This window comes from Neodiprion pinetum, chromosome 1 (assembly GCF_021155775.2).
Source record: "Neodiprion pinetum isolate iyNeoPine1 chromosome 1, iyNeoPine1.2, whole genome shotgun sequence".
NCBI lineage: Eukaryota > Metazoa > Arthropoda > Insecta > Hymenoptera > Diprionidae > Neodiprion > Neodiprion pinetum.
Genome location: NC_060232.1, coordinates 2,276,583 through 2,298,728, shown reverse-complemented (window position 1 = coordinate 2,298,728; position 22,146 = coordinate 2,276,583). Strand labels below are relative to the sequence as shown.

The following is a 22,146-nucleotide window of genomic DNA, read 5'->3' as shown; positions in this document are numbered from 1 at the left end:
CTACCTCCAGCTTTCAGCAAATCTATAATCCTTGTCGGGGTTGGTTATAAGGTATTATACGTATACGTACATATATATACATATATATACACATGTACAAACACAGCGGGGATCGCGTCCAATCAAAAAGCAATCTGTGAAATTCAATCGAGGATTCGTCGACGCCGGAGAAGTGCGCGTAGGTTTGTGCATGTAGCGAATATATAACGGAGGGAATCGGAGTCTACTTTTACCCTCTTTGCTCTTCGTGCAGCCCATTATTGCGAGCCTCTCTACGCCGACATTTTCATCAGCGCGCGTGCCGAAGGAAGTCTGGAAGTGCGTCCAGAGGGACTCGGAGAAGTAGGAGGACCTTTTCGGAGTGAAAACCGAGCCACTGTGGCAGGTGTGAGATTTCACCCTGCGAGAAGATTTCAGAACCTTTCTAATCTTCCAAGACTTGTTGCCGAATTTTCTGGACAGAAGTAAATTGATTTTAACCGAGAAAATTTACAGAGCTTTATAATTTTCCGCACTACGTTATTTCAAAATTCTCCTTTTCTTTCGCAGTAAAATATCGGACCTCCTGCACAAGTGGCTCGGTTTTTACTCCGAAAAATTTCGAGACAATTGGAATTAGAATTAGAAATTGTTCGCTTTGGGAAAAGTCCCCCAAGGCAGCACAAAAGGTTTAACTTGTAAAACATGCACGCAATGGAATGAAAATAAACACGTCGGTGTGATAAAATAAAACAAAGTAAGAGAGAAAAAGAGTGAGACGAAGAAGGTCCGAGACATTCGAAATAAGCTGTTTACATTCACTCGCGGTAAAAAGATCCTTTTCGCAAATTTTCGGCAATTTGCGAAAGCCGTTGATTTTGTCACGCGCCTGACGGGAAACCGGATACCTTGTGCGAATAATTTCGCAGCTGCTAATACCGCCACCTGAATTCCAGGCACGGGTTCCGAAGCAGCGAAACAAAGCAGCCATCACCGACACGTGCGAGTCTCTGCAGAACTCTGCGAATTATCGCCTTCCTTCGTGCACCGAGCTTTTTCAATTCCTTCGGGCCTTCGGAAGTATCCGCCAATAGTCGCAAGTTTCGCGCTTTTGTCTAACCTCGAAAAATCCGGGTAAACTTTTTTAAGCGGGTAAAAACCCTGGAAGCTGAGAGCTTTGCAAGCACGTTGGCCCGCATCGGCCTCGATGAAACGCGAGCCGTAATATAATTGCCACCGCGAATACATCCGGCCTTAATCGAGCAATCGGAAAGCCCCGAAGTCGAGGACCATTTCTGCGGGTCAATATATACAGACTGCGAACCGCAAAGTAATTATACCAATGTCCTCTGTTATGTCGACGAATATTCGCAGGATGTAGAGCTATGCGCGAACGTACGTGGCGAAGTTGAAGGATGAAAATGGATTATACGACATTTGCCTGATTTTGTAACGAGATTAAGTTTACAGGTAATTCATACATTTTCGTTTCACCGTTTTGGCTAAGATTTTACTTCCAAGTAAATCAGCATCTGAACAGTTTTTCAAAGTACACGTATTAGAGTGGTTGAACAAAAAATAAACTTTTCTCTTTTCGTTCTTATCTCCTCGAATACATTAGCGCCTGATGGAAAAAAGATTCTACCGAAAAGTGAGCTCTCTACCTCAAGTATAACAGGTCGCTCTTTAAATATTTATTTCCAATCCGTTTAGCATTGGAAAATTTCACATTTCGATCAAATTTAAAATATATACTCGTAAACTGTCCAATATTTTTTATATTCATGCATTACGGATCCTTGAAGCTGATTCTTCGAATTTTCCGAACCTCTGTAACAAGCCTAGTAATCTTCGTACGTGCACAAATTACAGTCATCTTTTTTTTTCCCCCTTAACCACCCTAATATACATCCATATTACACCGATGTGCAAAGCAAATACGTGCGCGTGTGTAAAATGGAGAAAAAGGATCATAGGTACCTAGAATGAAAACGAATCGAAACTGTACGTTAGAAGGGGAACCGCAATTTTTCCGTCTATTATTCTCACGTAAACCGTGCAGAGCGCTACGAGTGCGTATGAATGTGTATAAATTTTCTTCATTTACGGGGAAAATATTGGGCGGATATTGAATAATTCAGCATCCGACTTACGTACGTACGTACAACGTATGTGTTACGTATACCTACGTGACTCTATAAAATTTGCGTAATCCGGCAGTCGCGTATCTCCTTACTTCACCTCGAACTGTGTGCAGGCGCCAGTGCATTTACCCGATCTGCAGAGAGCTTTGCATGACAATAAAATACACGCGAGGAAGTGCCGAGTGTCGGGAACAGACGCTCGCAGCGAAGCTTTTCAAACGCGCCTTTTGCAGAATTTTAAAGAAACAGAGAATGTTGGGAAAATTTCAAATTCTCGAACAATTTATTTATACACCTCGGAATTCAGCTCTGATTTCAGCGAAAATAAGGGGGAATTAAATAGAGAAACAGAAAACGATCGGGGAAGACAAATTCTGTACGTAATTGCTTGGAAAGTGATCGAATATTGAGGCATACGTGAATGTTGATGTTTCGTCGATGTCGATGATTTTTGTCTCGATCGATGCGATTCTTTTCATTTTGGAACTAATGAGCTTTTGGCACTGTTCGTGTCATTCGAATAGCGGAATTCGATTAAAAAAACAAAAACAGCAGAATCTTCGATCTTGAAAAGCGTCTGAGGGAAAAGTTTGCAGGCTGTCCCATTAATTGGGTTAAAGCTACCGTATTAATAGCCACCAACAATAAGCTAAAAATAATCGAACACAACTCCAGTGAATCGGTAGAAATGAAAGGATTAATCGATTATTTCGTATTTCTTTTTTTTTTTTAAAACGGTGCATTTGAAACCAAAATTTCGTAAATTTCAGTACATAACCTCAATGGCAAAAAAGTTTTTCGATAATTTACAGTTTCTTTCAAAGTATTTTCAAATTTTAGGTGAAAATGTTCATGAAATTGGTACTTGGTAAATAAATTGATGTTGTATCGCGTCGGTCGTGGGAGTCATGAAAAACAAAAACCGACCATCTGGAAAAATAATCGGTAACTTTTGGTCGTTCTTACCAATCAGTGCGTCCCGATCGACATCGGCGGTCGTCAATCGCCGTTTCGAAGTAGCAAAAATCCTTGTCACGTGACCGGGTTCAGGGGCTTTTCGACCCGACGTGCAACAGCGGAGGGTCGACGCCCGGAAAAAGGCCCGTGCATTCAGCCATTTTGCGATAAGGTGCGTGCACGAGGAGCGATAAAATTTTGTGGCGCTGCCGGCGAGCTTTAACGCTCATTCGGTCTAACGTACAGCTATCTGATTCCCTCTTGCCGTTTCGAACGATGCACGAACGGAGAGAAAGGCGGGTTCCTGCCGCGCGGAGAGCGTTGAAAATCGAGATAGCAAAGTGAATCGGAATTAAAACGATTGCACTTCCGATCCGCAAATACCTGCCCCACTTTCGACTCGCCTCCACCGCGAACTGCACTCCGATTCAATCCCCTATTTCGCGGGTATTAGTCGAGCGGTTGGAAAAAGCTCGGGCAGTTAAAGGCCAAACTTGTACAGCGGATTCCGATCGTTCGGTATAATTAATACGCCGTAGGGGTGGTTTATTTATTTATTTTTGCGGAAAGTTATCGCAGAGGAACGAGGAGCGTTTGTAATTGACGAAATTCGCGAATTTCAACCTTTTCAAACGTTGAAGTAATAACGTTGTACTATTTTCATGTACGTACCTGTTTGGGATGTGAATACGAGTAGAAGACTCGACACACCCCCTTTTTCTGACTACACCGCGCGAGTTGTGTAGACAATATTGTGACATACAAATTAGAAACGTCACGGAGATGATGAGCGAACAGATTTTACTCAAAACTGTAAGAAAAGCGACACACCTCAGGTTTTTTGATAGAGTATAATTCGTCAAGTGCAGAATTTACCGTAGAAACAGCGAAAGCCACTGTGTGCAGAGTAAAATCTGCCGCAAACATTTATGACAAGAAATATCGCTGACGCGGGTATTTTTTTCCCAAAAACCGTGACGTTTCCCTCTTTCCCTGCAGTTTTGAGTAAGTTCCACTCTCTTGCCCCTCTCCGCGATGAGAGCTTGCGATATTGCTGCATACGCGATCCGCGGAGCTTGTCTCTTATTTCCGAAGAAACGTAAAAAACGTCGAGCTTCGGGGGCGGTGCAGAAATTTCCCACTCGACTCGCATCCCCCCTGGAAAGGAGCGTGTCAAGGTCTACACCGAAAGTGTTTTAAGGGTTTCTCGGCACCCCGTGACGTCCGCGGCGTAGAGGGTGGAGGGTGGAGGGTGGAGCGATTCCGATGGAGACACGCTCGCATTCCGTTGTACGTATACCCGGGACGGACCGCGCTTTAAATGAAAAGCCTAATAGCATAATATCGGGAAAAGAAGAAAAAGAAGAAGAAGAAGAAGAAGCTACGGGTATGCCAGACATAACCTTATAGGTATACGTATACGTGTGTATAATAAGAGAGCGGGATGTTCGACATCGCGAAGGAATCCGAAGGTCAGCGGGTCTCCCCCTTTTATATCTATTTTACCGAGCTTCCCGGATCGCCCTCTGCGATGTGTGTTTTATACGTGTAATACAAAAACCCCCCTATAACCGTCTTGTGCAAATATTTAGGTATATATATTGGGGTGGTTCATTTATTAACTTTCTTCACTTTTTCAAGGTGGCACTCGAAAAATTTGTTACCAACACCGAAGTAAAAATTGTCGTAAGACCTGGAGGAGGTAGGAAAATATTTAGAGGTCGCTACCGATTATTGCAATATTTTTTATTACAATATTGTATGTACATTAGTGTATTTTTTTCGTATCGCGGTCTTTACATATATTTTCCTACCTCTTCCAGGTTTGACGATAATTTTTTTTTCTTCGGTATTTGTCAGAAATTTTTCGAGTGGCACGTTGGAGAAAAAAAAAAAAGTAAAAAAAAATGAACGACTTTTGTACACGTAAACTTTAGTGGTTCTTAAAAATCGAGTAAAAAATGTTCAAACTTTAGGAAGAAACTTGTTAAATTCCCTGGAGAAATTTCATTCGATCTTTTCCTCAAAATTAAACGGATTAGTAAATCATTGAAATGATTGAAAATTTTCGAAAGAAGCGTTCCTCGCTACCCCGGGATTTTCACGTCGACAATTTTACACCGCGAGAGAGAAACGAGAAGGATTTTTGGCACGCCTTGCTCGTTCGTAAGACGAGAAATGTGAGGCGGGTGCGGATTCAAGACGCGCGGTCATTTCGAGGATTGCGGCACAAGAGTGTCGCGGATAGTTGTAACGGTAACTCGACTACCGTCACGCAGTTACAGTCGAGTTCTCTTCGTTCTGCGAGATCACCTGTTGCTTACCAATCCATATATTCTCGTCATAAAATGAAATTATTCGGTCGAGCTCCGGGATCGCGACCTTCTGTATACGTATAAACTCTCATCCGAGCCGCCTGTAATCGGAGTAATTGCACCCAATTTACTGGCGAACATCTTCGGCTTGTAGGTTGTATAACGTAGGTGGGCACCTACCTACCCTGCGCACTCGCTTCCGCCCCGACTCTTCCCGTCTAACTTCACAGAGTAGATACGTACTACAAGGGTGTCTGGTGATAATGACCTGCTCGATAAACCCGAGAGGAAATCCTGTGTAAAGTTTCGAAAGATCTTTGCCCCGCTTTCTCTTTCTCTGGATATTATGTTTGCGAATAGAATGCAGACTGGAACCTTGTTGAAAATGATTTTTTGCCATTTTTTACGAGTTTTTAGGACCATTGGGCCGTTTCGTACGATTTTTTACACAAGACATTGTTTTCGTACGGTACGAAATTGTAGATATGCGTAGTTTGTCATAAAAACTTGTAGATTTTCATGTAAATTTGGATTATTTTTACGGTAAAACATCTGCAAGTCGCTGCAATTATTTTTTCTTCGCGTAAGAATCATCGATAAAAAAACTATGCGTATTTGGAATTTTGTACGAAATGATACGAAATCTTTTAATTTTTGTAAATATTCGTAGAAATGATGACCTTAATTTTGCAATAATTCTGTCAAAGATTCTTTCAAAGTTGTGCGACAATGTGGGGAAAAGGTTTGAACGCTAACCGAACCCTGGATTTCGGTTGAAAATCATAAATCTGGACTAAAGTTCGCCCAGCACGCAAAAAGACGCGGCTGGTGTACGTATACACACATATATATATATATATACGCGTCGGTGAGGTGAAGAAGAAATAAATCCTCGGGTAATAAAAGGGCACTATTGTTCGTTGACGCGCGACAACGAGAGATATAGAGAGAGGGTGGCAGGAGAGCTCGAAGGGGATGATTCCGCTCGACGGGTTTCGCTGACGTGTTACTCGGCAATTGGGCAAGAGAATTTTGGGACGACAAGAGGCATACAGAGAGACCCGCTTGGGTAGACAAAGATCGAAAAGGGCCGAGGGTCGGAGTATTGCGGGATTACTGTACGGAGGTACGGGATGCGGACATGCAGACATATTCCGAAAGACAATCCCGCGTCAACTCGACCAATCATTTTTCAAATGTGAAAAAATTCGTGAGTGCTTTTCTTGAAAGCGAATCGATAACGGTAAGGGAGAATCATTGGTCGAGTTGACACGGAATGCCATGTATATGAATATACAGGATAGACGCGGGAAAAATAGACCCCTTAAGACAGAAATAACGTTGGATCAATTTCGACAGTGGAATTTTTTTGTCTGCCTTAAAAATATATTTCAATCGTTATTATCGACATTTTTTTAAATCCCATTTGATTACAGGTACATGGGGCACATTTCGGCCGCCTCACCCCTACAATATATACCCACATACATGCTTCTTGGTAAAAGGGTAAGGAAAGAAAAATAGGAGGAATGTAAGGATCGAAATTCCGCTCCGAAATTATTGGGGATCATTCGATAACCGCCCGCGGGTATAATGAACGCGATAAATAAGGGAGGGGGGGTGAAAGAAAAAAACAAAGACAAGAAAAAAAGAAAAATATTGTTCGACTGACGTTCGATCAGCGAATCTTTTCGCGGCGGATTAATCCGCGATACATCAGCGCCGGGAGAAGAGTGAGATGAGAATGTGCTGAATACAAAATCGGTCGTCTGATTCTTTGGTCTGCCGGTGCGGTGGAGGGAACAAAAACGCGAAATCCGGTGTGTGGATAACGCGGGCCTGGCACAGACGGGGATGAAAATTCACTCCAACCCCTCGAAATTGTTTCCCCTCAAAACCGAACAATCCACTTTGCCACTTTTCCACCCCTTCAAAGGACCGAGAAACACACCTTTGTATACATATACATACAGAATTTCAACCCTCCTATACGCGACTACGCGTATTATAAATCCGACCACGCATTCGTCGTGTCGGTTGATTTCTCTCTCTCTCTCTCTCTCTGTCTTTCTCTCTCTCTGTCTTTCTCTCTCTCTCTCTCTGCAGGCGGGATTTTGGCTTCACGTTTTTCTCACTCTCAAACTCGAAACGTCGAGGAACAAAGAAAGGAGGAGATTTAATAATCCTTCATCGTTTTACGTAATTTCCTGACACGTCGTTAACAATCCTGTACTATTCTGCGAATATACACAACTACCGCAGTCCGTACTCGTAACACGGCTTATCGCTAAACGGCAGAAGAAATTTCCCTGCACTTGTTGTATAATATACGTACAAGTTTTGAAAGAAATCTCTTAGGTGGAATAAATTTGTTTCGAGAAAAGACTTCCTCCGCCTTTGTAATTCCAGTTTGGCTTAACAAATCGTGAACGAATGTACTTCTTTCATTGAAATGTTTTACTATTCGTTCGGCGTGTTTATTTATTTATTAATTTCTTTTTTTTTTTTTTTGTTGTCAATTTGTCACTCCCCCCCCCCCTCTCACTCCCTCTCTCCTTGCTCGATAAAGAGAATGTGGAACAGTGGCCCATTTACACGTCGAGTATCCAAGAAGTACGTACTTATAGGTATGCACTTTAGGCGGTCGCGTACCTTTGCCGATGAAAGACGTCTTCAATTTATCGGATACTGTGCGGACAGCTTTTTTTTACCTTCGTTTATTTCTGTCTCGCCTCGTCTTTTGCTTTTCTTTCCACTCGTCGTTCTCCTTTTCGGAACTTACGACTCGATATATTTCCAAAGAAGCAAGGGGGGTGAGGGGGGGGGGGGGGAATGGGACGGGGTGGCTTGAACATAAACTCACTCACCTCTCGATTAAAGAGCTTTAACAAGGACTTTGCGACCGTCTGGAATTGACGTGTTCAATTTATAACACGCCCTTGAAATATCCATTGGCTCTGCCCGAACGGCACTCGATCACACTTACGCAACTTTACAATCAAGCGATCCAATTTTATTTATCTTTTACAATGTCCACGATTTTTAATAGAACGCGTCCTTTGCATCACCAATTATTTATGCCTCTAATTTTACGCTCTATAAAAAAGTACCGAGTTAGAATTTTCCTAACTCTAACCGATTAACAGATGTTCGTCTATAAACATCAAGTCATCTTGAATATCTCTCAATCGATTAGAGTTTGGAAAAATTCTATCTAGACATTTTTTCACAGAGCGTGAAATTTTCTACGAGAATCTGTATTCGGATAGTTTATAAGTCTAACCGTTTACGGGAAAAAAAAAATTCAAAAATTTTTCAATTTTCTTTACACGTTATTAAGATGGAAAATGGAAAAAATAAAACAGGCACATCCAAATATCAGTATCAGTAGCTCATATTTGGCTGAGATATTCTATTTGGGATGCTCTAACAAAATTTTAATGACGTTTGAAAAGAAAACAAGAAAATTTTTTTCTTCTGGCACGGCTTAGTATTGCTGTACTTTGTCTTCCGACTGTTACGGCGACTTGATATTGGTGCAGATATAAATTGACGTCGATGCCTGATTTAGGTAAAATAAGCCTACTCGATTGAGGAAACAGATAACTGTTGCGAAATATAATGATAAACGACAATTCTATAAAAAGGTATAATAACAAATCTTTCGCAAACAATCGAACGTAGATAATTACTGCACAGCGGTACTCATTTAGCGATGATAGCTTTGAAAACGAAAATGAAAAAGCCGTCACACGATGCACGTGTAAATTGATGACGGAATTAGGTGAGGCGAATCGGGAGGCGGCTGGAATCTGTCGAACCGTTTCTATTTTAATTCGCACCTGGAAGCTTCCGTTGAAAACCGTTGTCGAAAATAGAATATCGGAATCGGGATGTACTTTAGAGTCCTCTTAACCCAATTTTAACGGGCTGCACAAAGACCATTCGACGATGATATTGAGCCGTGAGATGCGACCCAGTTGTTCTACCGGTTAGAGAAAATCCCCTCCTCCCAACACGTTCCCGATTCGATTCTCCGATCCTGCAGCCGGCTTCATTCTCCACGCGCCAATTCCTCCAGGAGCTATAATTTTTTTTCAATCTTTTCCCGGGAGCTGACAAACCGCAGGGCGCGGCTTTGAAAAAATCCGCGCATCGGCGAGGCGAGGTTTAACCTGCACAACAACAACAACAACAACAATAACAATAACCGCGGGTGGCCCGGATTTTTGCAGAAAAATATACATATGTATATATATGTACCACCAACGGAAAAGCTGTAAATTCGGTTATACAGGCGATGCTGTAAAAAGTCCTGCTTTTAGCTCGTAGATAAACCGCGTCTGTTTGACGAGCGGAGGCTATAACAAATGAATCCTCGCAATTCGCTCAGGGATCACGACTTTTCACCCGAGGAATTATTCCGCCGCATGATACGACTTTCCAACAATATTCAGTCGGTTTTTTTAACGATACGTGTTTTACTGAATTTTTCTAGTTACTGTGACAAATGAAATTTTACTCAGTGTATAATTGTACGGCGGTGACTGGCCAAGATTCGGCCCTGGAAAGGCGGAGTTATACGTATCGTACCTAATCTGGGATGACAATGAGTTGTATTCAACTTAGGAGTCGGTCGTGTTATCGTGACAGTTGCGCAGAAGTGGGTTTATACGCAGAGCTTTGAGATATGGGAATCCGACGCTGCAAGCGAGGCTCTCGAAGCCTGCAGAGGAAGAGCGGACAAAGGTTCCTGCGAATTTGCGCATCTTTGACGCGGATGTTTCGCCGCTCAGCGATTCGCCAGGTTTAACGGGAAATCTAACGTAGGTATCGCGTCACCTGCTCGCGACAGACGCCGAGTCGCGATTAATCCCGAAAGTTGAAGGAGAGAAGAAGATTAAGAGTGCGAGGCTATTGGAAACGGCGGAGAAACAGCTGACGGAATGCTTGAATCGAGACGCGATGAAAAACCATCGTTCGTTATTATCAAACTGTCAGGCACTTGACGAGACTTTGCGGAATAATTTTTCTTCGTTCGTGAATTAATTAATCGCCGGGCCGGGACTCGAGGATAATATCGTTGAATCTGAAACTCCTGAAATAGTGATTGAATCTTTTTTTCTCTCTCTCTCTCTTTGTTTTTGCTCCCCTGCGGATCATTTCAGCATTACGAATGTTTTATTATTCTATACGTATAAGTCTGTGTAATGTATAATTTGGGGAAACGAGACGCGCGAAACGTGTTCCGAATGAATAATGGAAAATTCAGTTCCGCGGCATTGATTTGCCGAATGGGAATCGGCACGCGGTCTTGTTTATAATCTATTTCTCACGCGAAAGCAAATATCTCGAGGCGGGTGAAGCGGCAACTCCTGCAGGACAGATCGGTGGTTAAACTACGGTCGAGGGTAAGATACTTTACCCCGAATGCGCCAGGAGTCACGGACGTGACCCGAAAGCCGAAAACTCTCCGTGCACTGTATCTTTTTGGTGAAAGATGATGATTCCCAAAGGCGGAAAGGGAAAGCATGTATGTCAGTCGTTTATTTTACCGGTGATAAATTTGCGGGAAAAGGAAGACTCGACTTACATTCCCAGGTATAATATCATGCTAAAAAAGGCGAACCGCGCGTCGGGCGATGGCGATAAGCTTTCGATTTTTCTACGAATCTATCGCGAGTAATTTTCGCGCAGACGTCGAAAGCCGTTATGTGAGTAAAAATGATCGATTATACTCGATTAATCGGGAAAAAATAATCCATCATTTTTGGTTATTTTCACCACGCGTACGTCGTACGAATTCAAGACTGATGTCGGATTCGCGAATCTCATTTCCGGTGCATTCGAACGACAACAAATTATCGACTGTCTCTCCGAGTCGACTGGTGCCAATAAGGGGCGGAGTTTCAGCTGCATGGATTGAAAAATATTCACGTCGCTGCGGCATGATTCGTGGCTTGGGGAAAATCCAGGGAAAAAATCCGTTGGTCTTCATTGGTCGGATTAACATTTCCGCGAATTACCAATTTCTGCACTTTCGTTACTCCGAATAACGAAGGTGCGCCTAAAAAAGACGTGACGACGGTTTTCCGTAACCTACTGAGAAGTGAAAATTCTGACCTCGGTATTTGTACAGAAATCGGCAAGTTTTATTAAAAAATGACGAGAATTCAGTCGGCTGATTGGCTTTCGTAACTTGAATTGAATTTTGACAATCGCTGGTATTGTACGGGTAATTTAATAATAGAAAAGCAAAAGAAAGTAGAAGAAGAAAAAGAAAAAGGGAACTATGATGTATAAACTATCCGCTCGGCGGAAATATTGTGTATAATTTAACCGTCATAGACATACGCGATCGATACCGAATGATCGAATGAGCTAAAACTCACGATCGCGATTAATTTCAGAGCCGAATAAACCTTGCAGAGTGAGAGAATTTTCATCCCTGTGTAATAACAATAACGACGGAAGAAAAAACGTAGCAAATAATCCGAAGAATTTATCAGAGATCAGGAGCCGGGCGGGAGGGGGAGGGAATAATATCGAGAGTTATAAAACGTCTTAAGGCCCGGTAATAATTTGACATTATCGCGAGACTTCAAGAGCCTCGTTTCCCGCAGAAGCAGTTCTGTCCCGTCCAGAATTCGTGATTTCATTAAACATCGCCCGGGGGCGAATAATAAACGAGAAATTTAATCAACCGTGACATTCAATTTCTACAGACGTACGTAGGTACATATCTGTATCCCACGCACCTCGGAAACGATGCCTCTGCATGTATATAACTAATTCGAGGTAGATGAAAATTAGCAGTTCGCGGAACGATACCTCGTGCCTTCGAATTATTATACACGTGTATTTTATACAGCACAACGCGCGGGATAAATAGAACCGTTCGTACTATGTATGATTGTATACGTATCATGTACCTACCCTTGTAACATCGAAATGATAATCGTGGGCACGAGGCAAGCAACCGGAGTTACATATCACGTTTGAGTTGAGCACCGTATTCTGCCACGGCCATCTCAAATTGAGAGTGACCAAAAATGATCGATTTTCGATTAAATTCATCATTTTTTCCCGATTAATCGAGTAAAATCGATTCATTTTTTTCACCATCGACTTTTCTCTCTTACTCCCATGAACGCGATACAATATCAATTTATTTGATTAAAGTGTGAATTATCATCATTGTCTTACTTACTAATTATCTATTTGATATAAACGAATATTATTACCTGACATTGAAAAATATTTTAAATGAAGCAATAAATTATAAAGAAAACATTTCGGCTATTAAGACTATAGGTACTGAAGTTTACGCAATATTGGCTTCAAACGCACCGTTTAGAAAAAAATACTAAGCATCGATTAATTTTTACCGATTTAATCGAATCGTGGTTGATAATTTTTTATTTGGGCTCGTTTAATCGATGCGTCGATTATTTTCAGCTCGTTGGCCGTCGCTGTCCCAAATGTACCTAAAAGGTTATTTGTCAAAGTAGCCTGAATATTAGGAAATGCGAAAAGCGCGAAAAATTGAATTCGGACAATCAACCGAGACAATAATGAGCTAACGAGGCAATTAAGAGTAGGACTGTCATAAAATTGACTCGTTCACCGCGATAATGAGTTTAGGGGGGGATACGGTGCTCAAGCTGGACGCGATGCGTAGCTCCGGCTGCTTGCCTCAGGCGTTCACGGATCGTTTCGCTGTTGGGAGAACTCAAGGTATTATATCATATACGGAACCTGACCCAGATCTGAACTTGGAATGCGGTAGGAAATAAATTGAAACTGTATCACTGCGCGCGGTTGTCGGACGTAAATCCGTTTCCGCTGCGTCCTCGCGGTTGTTTTCGCTCCCTCTGGGTGTATGGTAAACAAATATACGTACGCGTGAAGAACGTGAGGGAAAATTATTTGCGGGTTTTTGAACGCGGGAAAAGGGGAACCAAGTACCGCGTATCGGAAGACGCCCTGCGTAAAGCGCACCTTTTAATTGCCCGGCCCTTCGGCCTTTTCGAGCTGCCGGCGGCGGTCCTCGACCCTTGTCGAATTTAAGGATCCACCGTCGACCCGAAGCGAGCACCTTTTCAGAGCCGCAAAGGACGAGAAGGTCCTCGAGTCTTGCGTTACCGACGAGCTATCTTTGTCGGGTGGATGTCAGCTCCGCAGGTAAAACAGCGACGGCTGCTTACCTTATTTCAGAAGCATCGTAGGTTAATTGAAGGAGCGATTAGAGAGCGGCGCCTTGTCGAAATCCCAAACGCCTACCCTGGTGAAAATTTCTGAACTAAGAATTTTTATAGAAATCGGAATATTTCGTGTTATTACAATTTTGGTACGACAACGATTTTTTGTGCATAATTTCACGAAACGTCGAAATTTCCCTAAAAATACGTAGAAATTATTTTTGACTCTTGGGGAAATTCTCGCTGCACTAGCAACACGATGATCTGCAACCGCCTCACGTAACGTCGCTGCGGATATCGGTGTCGCATCGTTGCAGGCAGCTGACGCTCCGCCTAACTTCCCACCTCGGGGCTCCGGGGAATCAGGAGCTTTTTTCCAACGAAGCCGTTCCCCTCTCCTGTCTCGATGCTCCGCCGATACGAGCTTCCTTCACACCTACGACACGGGACCGAAACACGCGATTCCGTGCGCAAGCTTAACAGCTTTTTATACATATATGTATATCGGTGAGGATGATCGTCGATGGAAAATTGAGACATCTTAACGAATGTTACAAGGCCGGGAAATCCTTGGAGCAAATTTTATACCGAGTGACTCGCTCCTGCGGAACTCTTATCCCGTATCGTCCTTGAAAAGAAATTCGTCTTTCCCCGTTTTCCCGGCTTCCTGATTTCCCAAATTCGTCTCGTCGATTACACTCGCATAATTGTACCTCAGAATTGCGCATCTGTTTCAGGACGGAAAGAGCGCGAGTCGTCCGCGAAGTTGGAGGAGAGGAGCTCCGAAACGCGGAGAAATGAGGCGGACGTGACGTCACAATGACATGATGAAGAGCCTGGTGGGGATCATGTGGATAGTCTTGGTGCTCATATCAGGTTCGAATATCTCTTAACCGTCAAAAACGAATCGCCCGCTGCGAGCTGCAGTCTTTTTTTCAACCCGAAACGCAAGTTTCGTACGGTTGAGCTTTCGTCAATTAGTCTCGAGGGTGTCTCAGGCATGCGGGATCTTTGAGTCCGTTTGCGTGTGCCTCGAACACACTCGCACCGGCAAAAGTGTCGATTTTCACTCCAGGATATCTCGAGCATGCATCGCGGGCGAAGCCACGAAGAGCTTCGACGTTAGCGGAGGGGGGGAGGGTATATTTTGAAGAGTTTTTTTTTAAAGAAAATGAAAACACTTGGAGATGTATGAGTTTTACGGCGTCGTTACTTATGGTTTCAAGAATATTTTAGAATTCTTTCGCAGAAATTAATAACAGAATGGCGGCACGGCGTCCGTAAGTAGCGAACGACTCTGAACTCGAGGGCTTTTGCGGTGGCGCATCTCCTGGTTTGACAAAAAGAAATTCATTTTTCGACCAAAAATTTGTTACAAAAGTTTTTATAAAAAATTGTTGGGATTGAAACTCAAAAATCTGGCCACGAGCTCGAATCGGTAAGCAAGTTTTAAAGATTCTGGCAAAATTTCAAATGTATCGGATAAAAATTGACCGAGGTATCTTCGCCACCGGATTGAAAACGTGGTCGTTCGCTACTTGCACGTGCCATGACGCCATTTTGTTATTAATTTGAATAAAAAAATTCTAACATCTTTTTCAAGCAATAAAAAATAGTGTTTTGATTTTCTCTTAAACCCCCCCCACTTTTAAGAACTCGAATCAGCCTCACCGACTCCCCATTTTTTCAATGTTTTTCTGTTCGCAGGATGCTCAGGAAATCCAGACGCGAAGCGACTGTACGACGACCTCTTGTCAAATTACAACAAGCTGGTCCGTCCCGTGGTGAACGTGACCGATGCTCTGACGGTGAAAATCAAGCTGAAGCTATCGCAGCTGATCGATGTGGTAGGCGCGATTTTAAACCCGGTGTTCAATTCCCGCCCCCCTTGGCCCTGAAAATTTCAATTTGTTAAATCGATTCCTGATGACGATTAATCTCAGAGTTTGACGCGCCCGTCTTACGAGCACGGCCCTCTTTTTGTCGCCGAACCCGCGGAACCAAGAACCGTTTCGAACTGTCGTTATCGGCGAAGATCGATTCCCCGCCCCGGAGTCGAACGAATACCGCTTGAAATACATGTGTCTTCATTTTTCAGAACCTGAAGAATCAAATCATGACGACGAACCTCTGGGTCGAACAGGTAATCAATTTTCCACAATCCCCTTCTCTAGCTCGTATTACATATCCGTAGGACAGACGCCCGCGATGTTACTCATGCTCTTGCGATGATCAAACGACCATGGGGTATACATTATTTACCCACGCCCACGTACAGCGAATTCGGCCAGGGCGAGTATTAGCGCAGCCTTAAATCGAGCTCGAGCTTATCCGAAGCAGAATTTTCATTGTCTCGCAAGCTCCGGCGAGCGGAGCTTCACCCACGTCGCGGTTTTCGCCGCGGTATCGCGAGTACAGCCAATTTCGAAAATTTTCGTCCCGCAGCTTTTGGGGGATTAGCGAGTCATTGAGGGGCGGAAAAATAAGGGCAAACAATATCCTCTCAGAGTTACAATATCTTGTCCCGATCTTGCGGCCTGAGTTCCTCGAACTGTTTACACTGGGACACCTAAGTGCTTTCGGACAGGCTCTAGCCTCCGCTGGGCAAACATCAAACAGCAAATATTAGACGACGGCAATGTCCGCGGGCATAGATTACAGTTGAACGAGTAGTCCTGCGGACGCGGAGGTGACGAAACACGCGGGAGCCTTCATATATAATATCATATATCCTACCGTTTGTAAAAGGACGCGGACTTTGGACAACGGACTCGACGTTTGTCTTGCAAAATTTCCTACTCATAGCCGAAAACTCGTCACGAGGCATACATTAAAACTTGCTCCGATAATCTCGAGGCGTGCCTGGTGGACCCTTCGAGATCTTGGTCCGATCCTCAAACACAGATTCGCTCCTTGTGTACGGTTGGAAAAGTTAAACTTGATTGCATTATTTAGCGGAACGACGGTATATCATTATTATTATTATTGTTGTTGTTGTTGTTGTTATAGAGAGAGCATATTCGTAAGCTCGAGTGATTCGCGGTTCAAATATCATTATTCTCTATGAATTATGTTATACATAAGATTATTCTGCGATAGAACGGATGTTTATATTTTTATTATTCCTTTCTCGTCCGGTTCCGGTCTCGATCGGTGAAGCAGTGCAAAAGTATTTGAATCACTGTTGGAATTACTTGGAAAAGTTGGGTGGTGTAGAAAAATGGGAAACACCAGAAAATCGACGGGACGAGATTCAGTAACTCGAAAATTTCGGGTTTTTATAATCGAGCAAAAGTTTTACACCGACGCGAAATTTATAGGCTCGAAATCTCGCTTTGAGCCGATGAATAAAATTTTTCCGTCATTTTAGTCGTGGTACGATTACAAGCTCAAATGGGACCCGAAGGAGTACGGAGGCGTCGAAATGCTGCACGTGCCATCGGATCACATATGGCGGCCCGACATCGTCTTGTACAACAAGTAAGTTACCAAAAAAATCGACCATTCTTTTGTAAAATTCAAGTGATAAATATTTTTCCAAGTGACTAAAAAAAGTATGCTGTCGATATTAATATTTAGAACGTATTTTTGTAGGGAATTGAAGGGTCTGCAAAAAAGATCTCTTGACATTTTATCATAAGTCTGCTCTTTCAAAAGTTATTTGAGCTCCTTTGTTGACCCTTGACCTTTTCTGCAGGGCGTTCAGTTCCCTGAAAAAATATTTTCTGGTCTCATCAGCACACTAACGTGTTGACGAGTTATAAAATTTAAAATTTTTTTAAAATTTCCACCTTGTTATTCTAATGAAATTTTGAAAGAAATAACAGTCGATATTTATTTTTACCGTCTAGTATATGTATACGATAGTATGTGTGAAATGCTGCCTACCGATACGTCTATAAGTATACCTGCCGAGGATATAAAACTTGTGTAAAAATCAAGGGGAAAAGTTAATCGTCGAAGCTTTTTTCCCCCGGCGCTACGCGAGCTTTTTCTTTGACTTTTTCCTCCTCTTATCTTCTCTTCGCTTTTCTTCCCTTACATTCGTACTCTTATATACCCTTCTTGTTAATACTTTGCAAAGAAGCGAAGTAGGTAGAAGTGACAGCTGTCGATAATACGCACACCACGTATATATATATAATAATAGCGTACATAAGATACATGCTGTATAACTGGAGTGTAAGGAGTTCCGGAAATATATCAAACCACCCTGGTGAAAATGATTTCTATGATTTTCAACGAATTTTTAGGGAGGTTGGTAGGTTTCGTACAATTTTGTCGAAAAAAATGTAAATATGCATAGTTTGTTAGGAAAATTTGTATTTTTGTCAGTGAAAAATCAACAAGATAGTACAATTTTTAACAAAAATTAAATATTCTTCACGAAAAACTATGTATATTTACAACTTTGTACGAAATAATACGAAACGTTCCAAATTCTGTAAAAATTCCTAGCAGCAGAACATCTCACCAGGTCACCCAGGATTTTCTAAAACACTTTCTACTTGTGAGTTTTATTCGATTTGACTGAGCTCTGGTTAATTTTGTTTATTAACTGAAGACCTATAATTTATGGCTCGACCCGAGCCTTAACCGCAAACAATCGCGATTGTATTCCTGACGCACGTTGTAATTTGAAGAATTTTTATCGCTGAACGGGAAATGAAAATTTTGTTTTACCTGCAGCTTGTGGATTATACATATTGGTACAGGTCTAAACGAAGCGAATATGAAATATAACGACATGCACGGAGGATGCGAGAAGAGGCAAATAAATACATTTATTACTCTCGTAAAATGTTATTTACCGTGAGAATTACTTTCACTTCCACGCGATACGTACTGCACATGTATACGTATACATGTATACGGGGAATAATGCAGATTATATTTTCATCGCGTTTAACGATTTCTAAAATTTTTTATATTCACGTTCTTTCAATCATGTCGCAATTTTTCATTCATACATGTGTATAAGTACTTTTGTTTATCATAATTAACGTATACATAAATATAACTATCGAAAATGAATCAAGACCGAGGAGTTATTTTTGTAACAACAAATTTGATTACCTGTTTCAACCATTAAACTCTCGACTCAACAAAAACATGAATTAAAACAGGCTCAATTTGTTTTGATACAACAATTTCACATTTTGAAAAAGACACGATCGAGGTACGTTCAATCAATTTTTTAGTCATTTCAATAACACATATTCTTTAAACAAAATCCACATTATTGCAAGGAACTCGCGCCATGTTATCATGGGTAAATTGATAGTCGTCACGATCGTTCAAAGGCTTGATCAAATTCTGTATCAAGTTGTCACAAGTATTTTGTTGAATTACTCTTCTTTACCATAATTAACGTATACGTATATACATATATTTGTTATGCGTACAAGTTAGTTGAGTTAACGCATGGATATTTCTTCAATTCCAGCGCCGACGGGAATTTCGAGGTTACATTAGCGACCAAGGCAACGCTGAATTACACGGGTCGCGTTGAGTGGAAACCACCAGCGATCTACAAGTCCTCTTGTGAAATTGACGTTGAGTATTTCCCATTCGACGAGCAGACGTGCGTAATGAAGTTTGGCTCATGGACCTACGATGGCTTTCAGGTAATCGGACAGATCAGCATCCCCCCCACCCCCTCACTATCACCCTATTCTCCCTGTTGTGAAATTACTTAATTTTGTCCAATTAGTTTGTTTCTTATTTTCATTTAATTTCTTATTTTATTAGTTATACATATTTTGTTCAACGTGTTGTTGTATTTATTTTATTATGTAGTTTACACTTTACTTTATCGTTACTTAAATACGCGTCTATTTTTACATTTTATCGATCACAACTGTCATTTATAGGTTGATTTCTTAATGCGGGTTACACTTGTGTACGTCTTCCTTTTTACCCCAAAGTGTTCTAGGGCGTGACGTATACGATCTATCTATCTATGGATCCGTCTATTATCTCCTCGAGAAAGCCTCTGGCTCTATATTACACACGTACGTACCTATACATGGAGGCTGATCGCCGAGATTGATCGCTGGGGAATAATACAAGACCATCCGTGCATGCATGCATTCCGAAGTCGGAATCGCGTAATCGAATCTGCGCGTTAATAAAATGCCGCCCCTTGTTCACCGGCCGAATAAACGAACAAAAAGCAACACGGAGATTAAGCGGCTTATCAATTTTTTAAAGAAATATATTTCAAACAGTCAACAACCGAGGAAACGGAAAACGAAAGGGAGAAAGAGAATAATAAAAATAAAGCTCCCCAGGTGCCCAGGGTCGCTTTGCAAGCTCGAAATGCAGATATCGAGTATGATAATAAAAATTTCACGCAGAGCACTATAAACACTTTTCGCATCACCATTTTCACCGGGACGTGGGTTTAATATTTAAGGCTAAAGAGCGACGTTTCGCGGAAAAAGCTCGACGGCTAAAGTTATATTATACAACTTTTTCAAGGATCACCTCCTCATACTTAACAATCGCGTATTTAGCGCGACTTCCGCTCACACAGCCAGTTCATACTAAATTCGCAGAGATTATGTGCATGCGGCATTCCACGTTAAATCAGCAGCCCGTATACCTCACCCTCTTCGATTTCAATCACAAACAAAAGTATAACATAAGTACATATTTTTTATTTATTTTTTTTTCTTCAGTCGTAGTCATAATATGCACGGTTTAGGTATAGTTAGGAGTATACGATTAAATCGCGTATCTTTTTAACGCCGAAATCACCTTCGCTTGGACGATGTAAAAGCCGACCTTTTCATCGAGGGTTCATTAAGGTGGCGGGTTATTAAAAAAAAAGTTGAAAACGGATTTTTCAATCTCGTTGTATAATGAGGAATATTACAGACACGTACGCCATCTCGAAAATGATTAATTGTCTGCGATATAATTACCCTCTTGTTATTATCCAGCCCCCCCCCCCCACCCCTGTTGCAGTATCGGCCGGAATTAAGTGGCTCGTGTATTTTCCGAGCTTCATTTTCGCGGAGACGTCCCACGATAATCTATCGTTATATATATAATATATAAATATGACGAATATTTCTATCCTGATTAGCGTTTCGTTCAATTTTTCTTCCGCTGAAAAATACAGACGACACAGTTTGCCGCGTGAAATAAACGATGGAAATTTTTTAGCCTCGTCCAGCTCGTCGGTTTAATTAATTGTCAGTCGGTTTGAGTTGAAGAATTGAAAAAAAAAAAAAAACTCGCAACCCTTCGGCTTATTCATACTGGTAATTTCCAGTCCGTGCTTCAGCTCGAGTTTGACTTGGTTTTTCATTTATTGTACGAGTCTAATCTAACTCTTGTTTGCTTTTTCCCGGGCGTAATTATCACTCGTAATAGCAATGCTTCGGTATGTACCGCATGCAAACAACTTATACCCAGAATAACACAAACGATGCATAATTCATGACCCTGCAGTTAATTATTTCAATGCGAAATTATACTCTACGATGATTTTGTAATACTACAGCTGACTTTATGCGTCAGAATAAGACCAACCGGAACACTCGCGCCTTGTATCTGTAAAGTCGTGACAGACTTGAAAAATCCCTTTAAACACACCGCTTAATTGTCTTCTGACACCCTCGCGACGATCAATCATCGTTTGTCTAGCGACGGTTTAATGTACCTGCGCGGCAGAAGCTATTTGTACAGCTGCGTAGCGATGAATGTATACAAATATCGATTTTGAGACGATTTTTGTTTTTTGCACGGGATACAATCCACGACTTTTCGTTTCTTCGGCATTATTCTGCATTTCTTCGATCAAGCAACTTGACATTCCTTTTTTGATTTTACCAACTCACCGTCAATAAACGTCACTTTTAAAAATCCAAGATATTCATTTTTTTAAGCTACGGATATGACAGTCGGTCCTTTTCTTGAAAAAAAAATAAACTTCTAAAAACAGGTACAATTTCAAACCATCAAAGCTGTACCCCCCTTAAAGGGGAGGTAAACGATAACAGTAGTTCTATTACGCTGCCGTTTTCCGTTATCTTCTCTCTTTTTTTTTAATCCTATTCAATTCTCTTACCGTTCGCTTTACCGGAAGCGAAAAAGCCTCGGGCAGGCAAACAGGACGAGAGCGTTCGATTACCACCACGTCCGACCAAAGCCGGACCTCCGCTACTGAAAACGTGTCCGGGCATCCGATTCGAAGGTCGCGTTACGCCTCGCTTCGTCGTTTCGGTTTCTGCTTTGAAAATTGAAACGCATCGATTAGCCGATTCGTTTCCACCGACGGTGATGAAAAGGCGTCGATATCTGGGACGGAAGGAACGCGAATTCAGCTGCCATTGAAAGCCCGGTATTTATAATACAACCGGCGAGATATTGTACCGACAAGGATCATGGAATTGCGCTTTTTCACCCTGGGAGTCCTTGTAACGCGTGACCGGGAATCCTGCCCTCCTCGCACCCCGTCGAACATGATCCCTCGTAGACCAAGGTCGTGAAAAATTCCTCAAGAAATGATTACGTGCTTCGATTTAATCACGTCCCATT

General features: G+C 42.0%; 1 protein-coding gene across 5 annotated transcripts in view; it reads left to right on the top strand.

The window, feature by feature from the left end:
* The window catches only part of nAChRa3 (nicotinic acetylcholine receptor alpha3 subunit), a 60,315-nt gene that overhangs the window by 32,759 nt on the left and 5,410 nt on the right, over window positions 1–22,146 (top strand). For all 5 annotated transcript variants that reach the window (XM_046609143.2, XM_046609141.2, XM_046609142.2 and 2 more), the window contains 5 exons: window positions 14,334–14,472; window positions 15,304–15,443; window positions 15,695–15,739; window positions 16,967–17,076; window positions 19,043–19,223. In XM_046609143.2, the coding sequence (XP_046465099.1) occupies window positions 14,421–14,472; window positions 15,304–15,443; window positions 15,695–15,739; window positions 16,967–17,076; window positions 19,043–19,223 (528 nt within the window). In that variant the 5' untranslated portion in view covers window positions 14,334–14,420. The remainder of the gene's footprint in view (window positions 1–14,333; window positions 14,473–15,303; window positions 15,444–15,694; window positions 15,740–16,966; window positions 17,077–19,042; window positions 19,224–22,146) is intronic.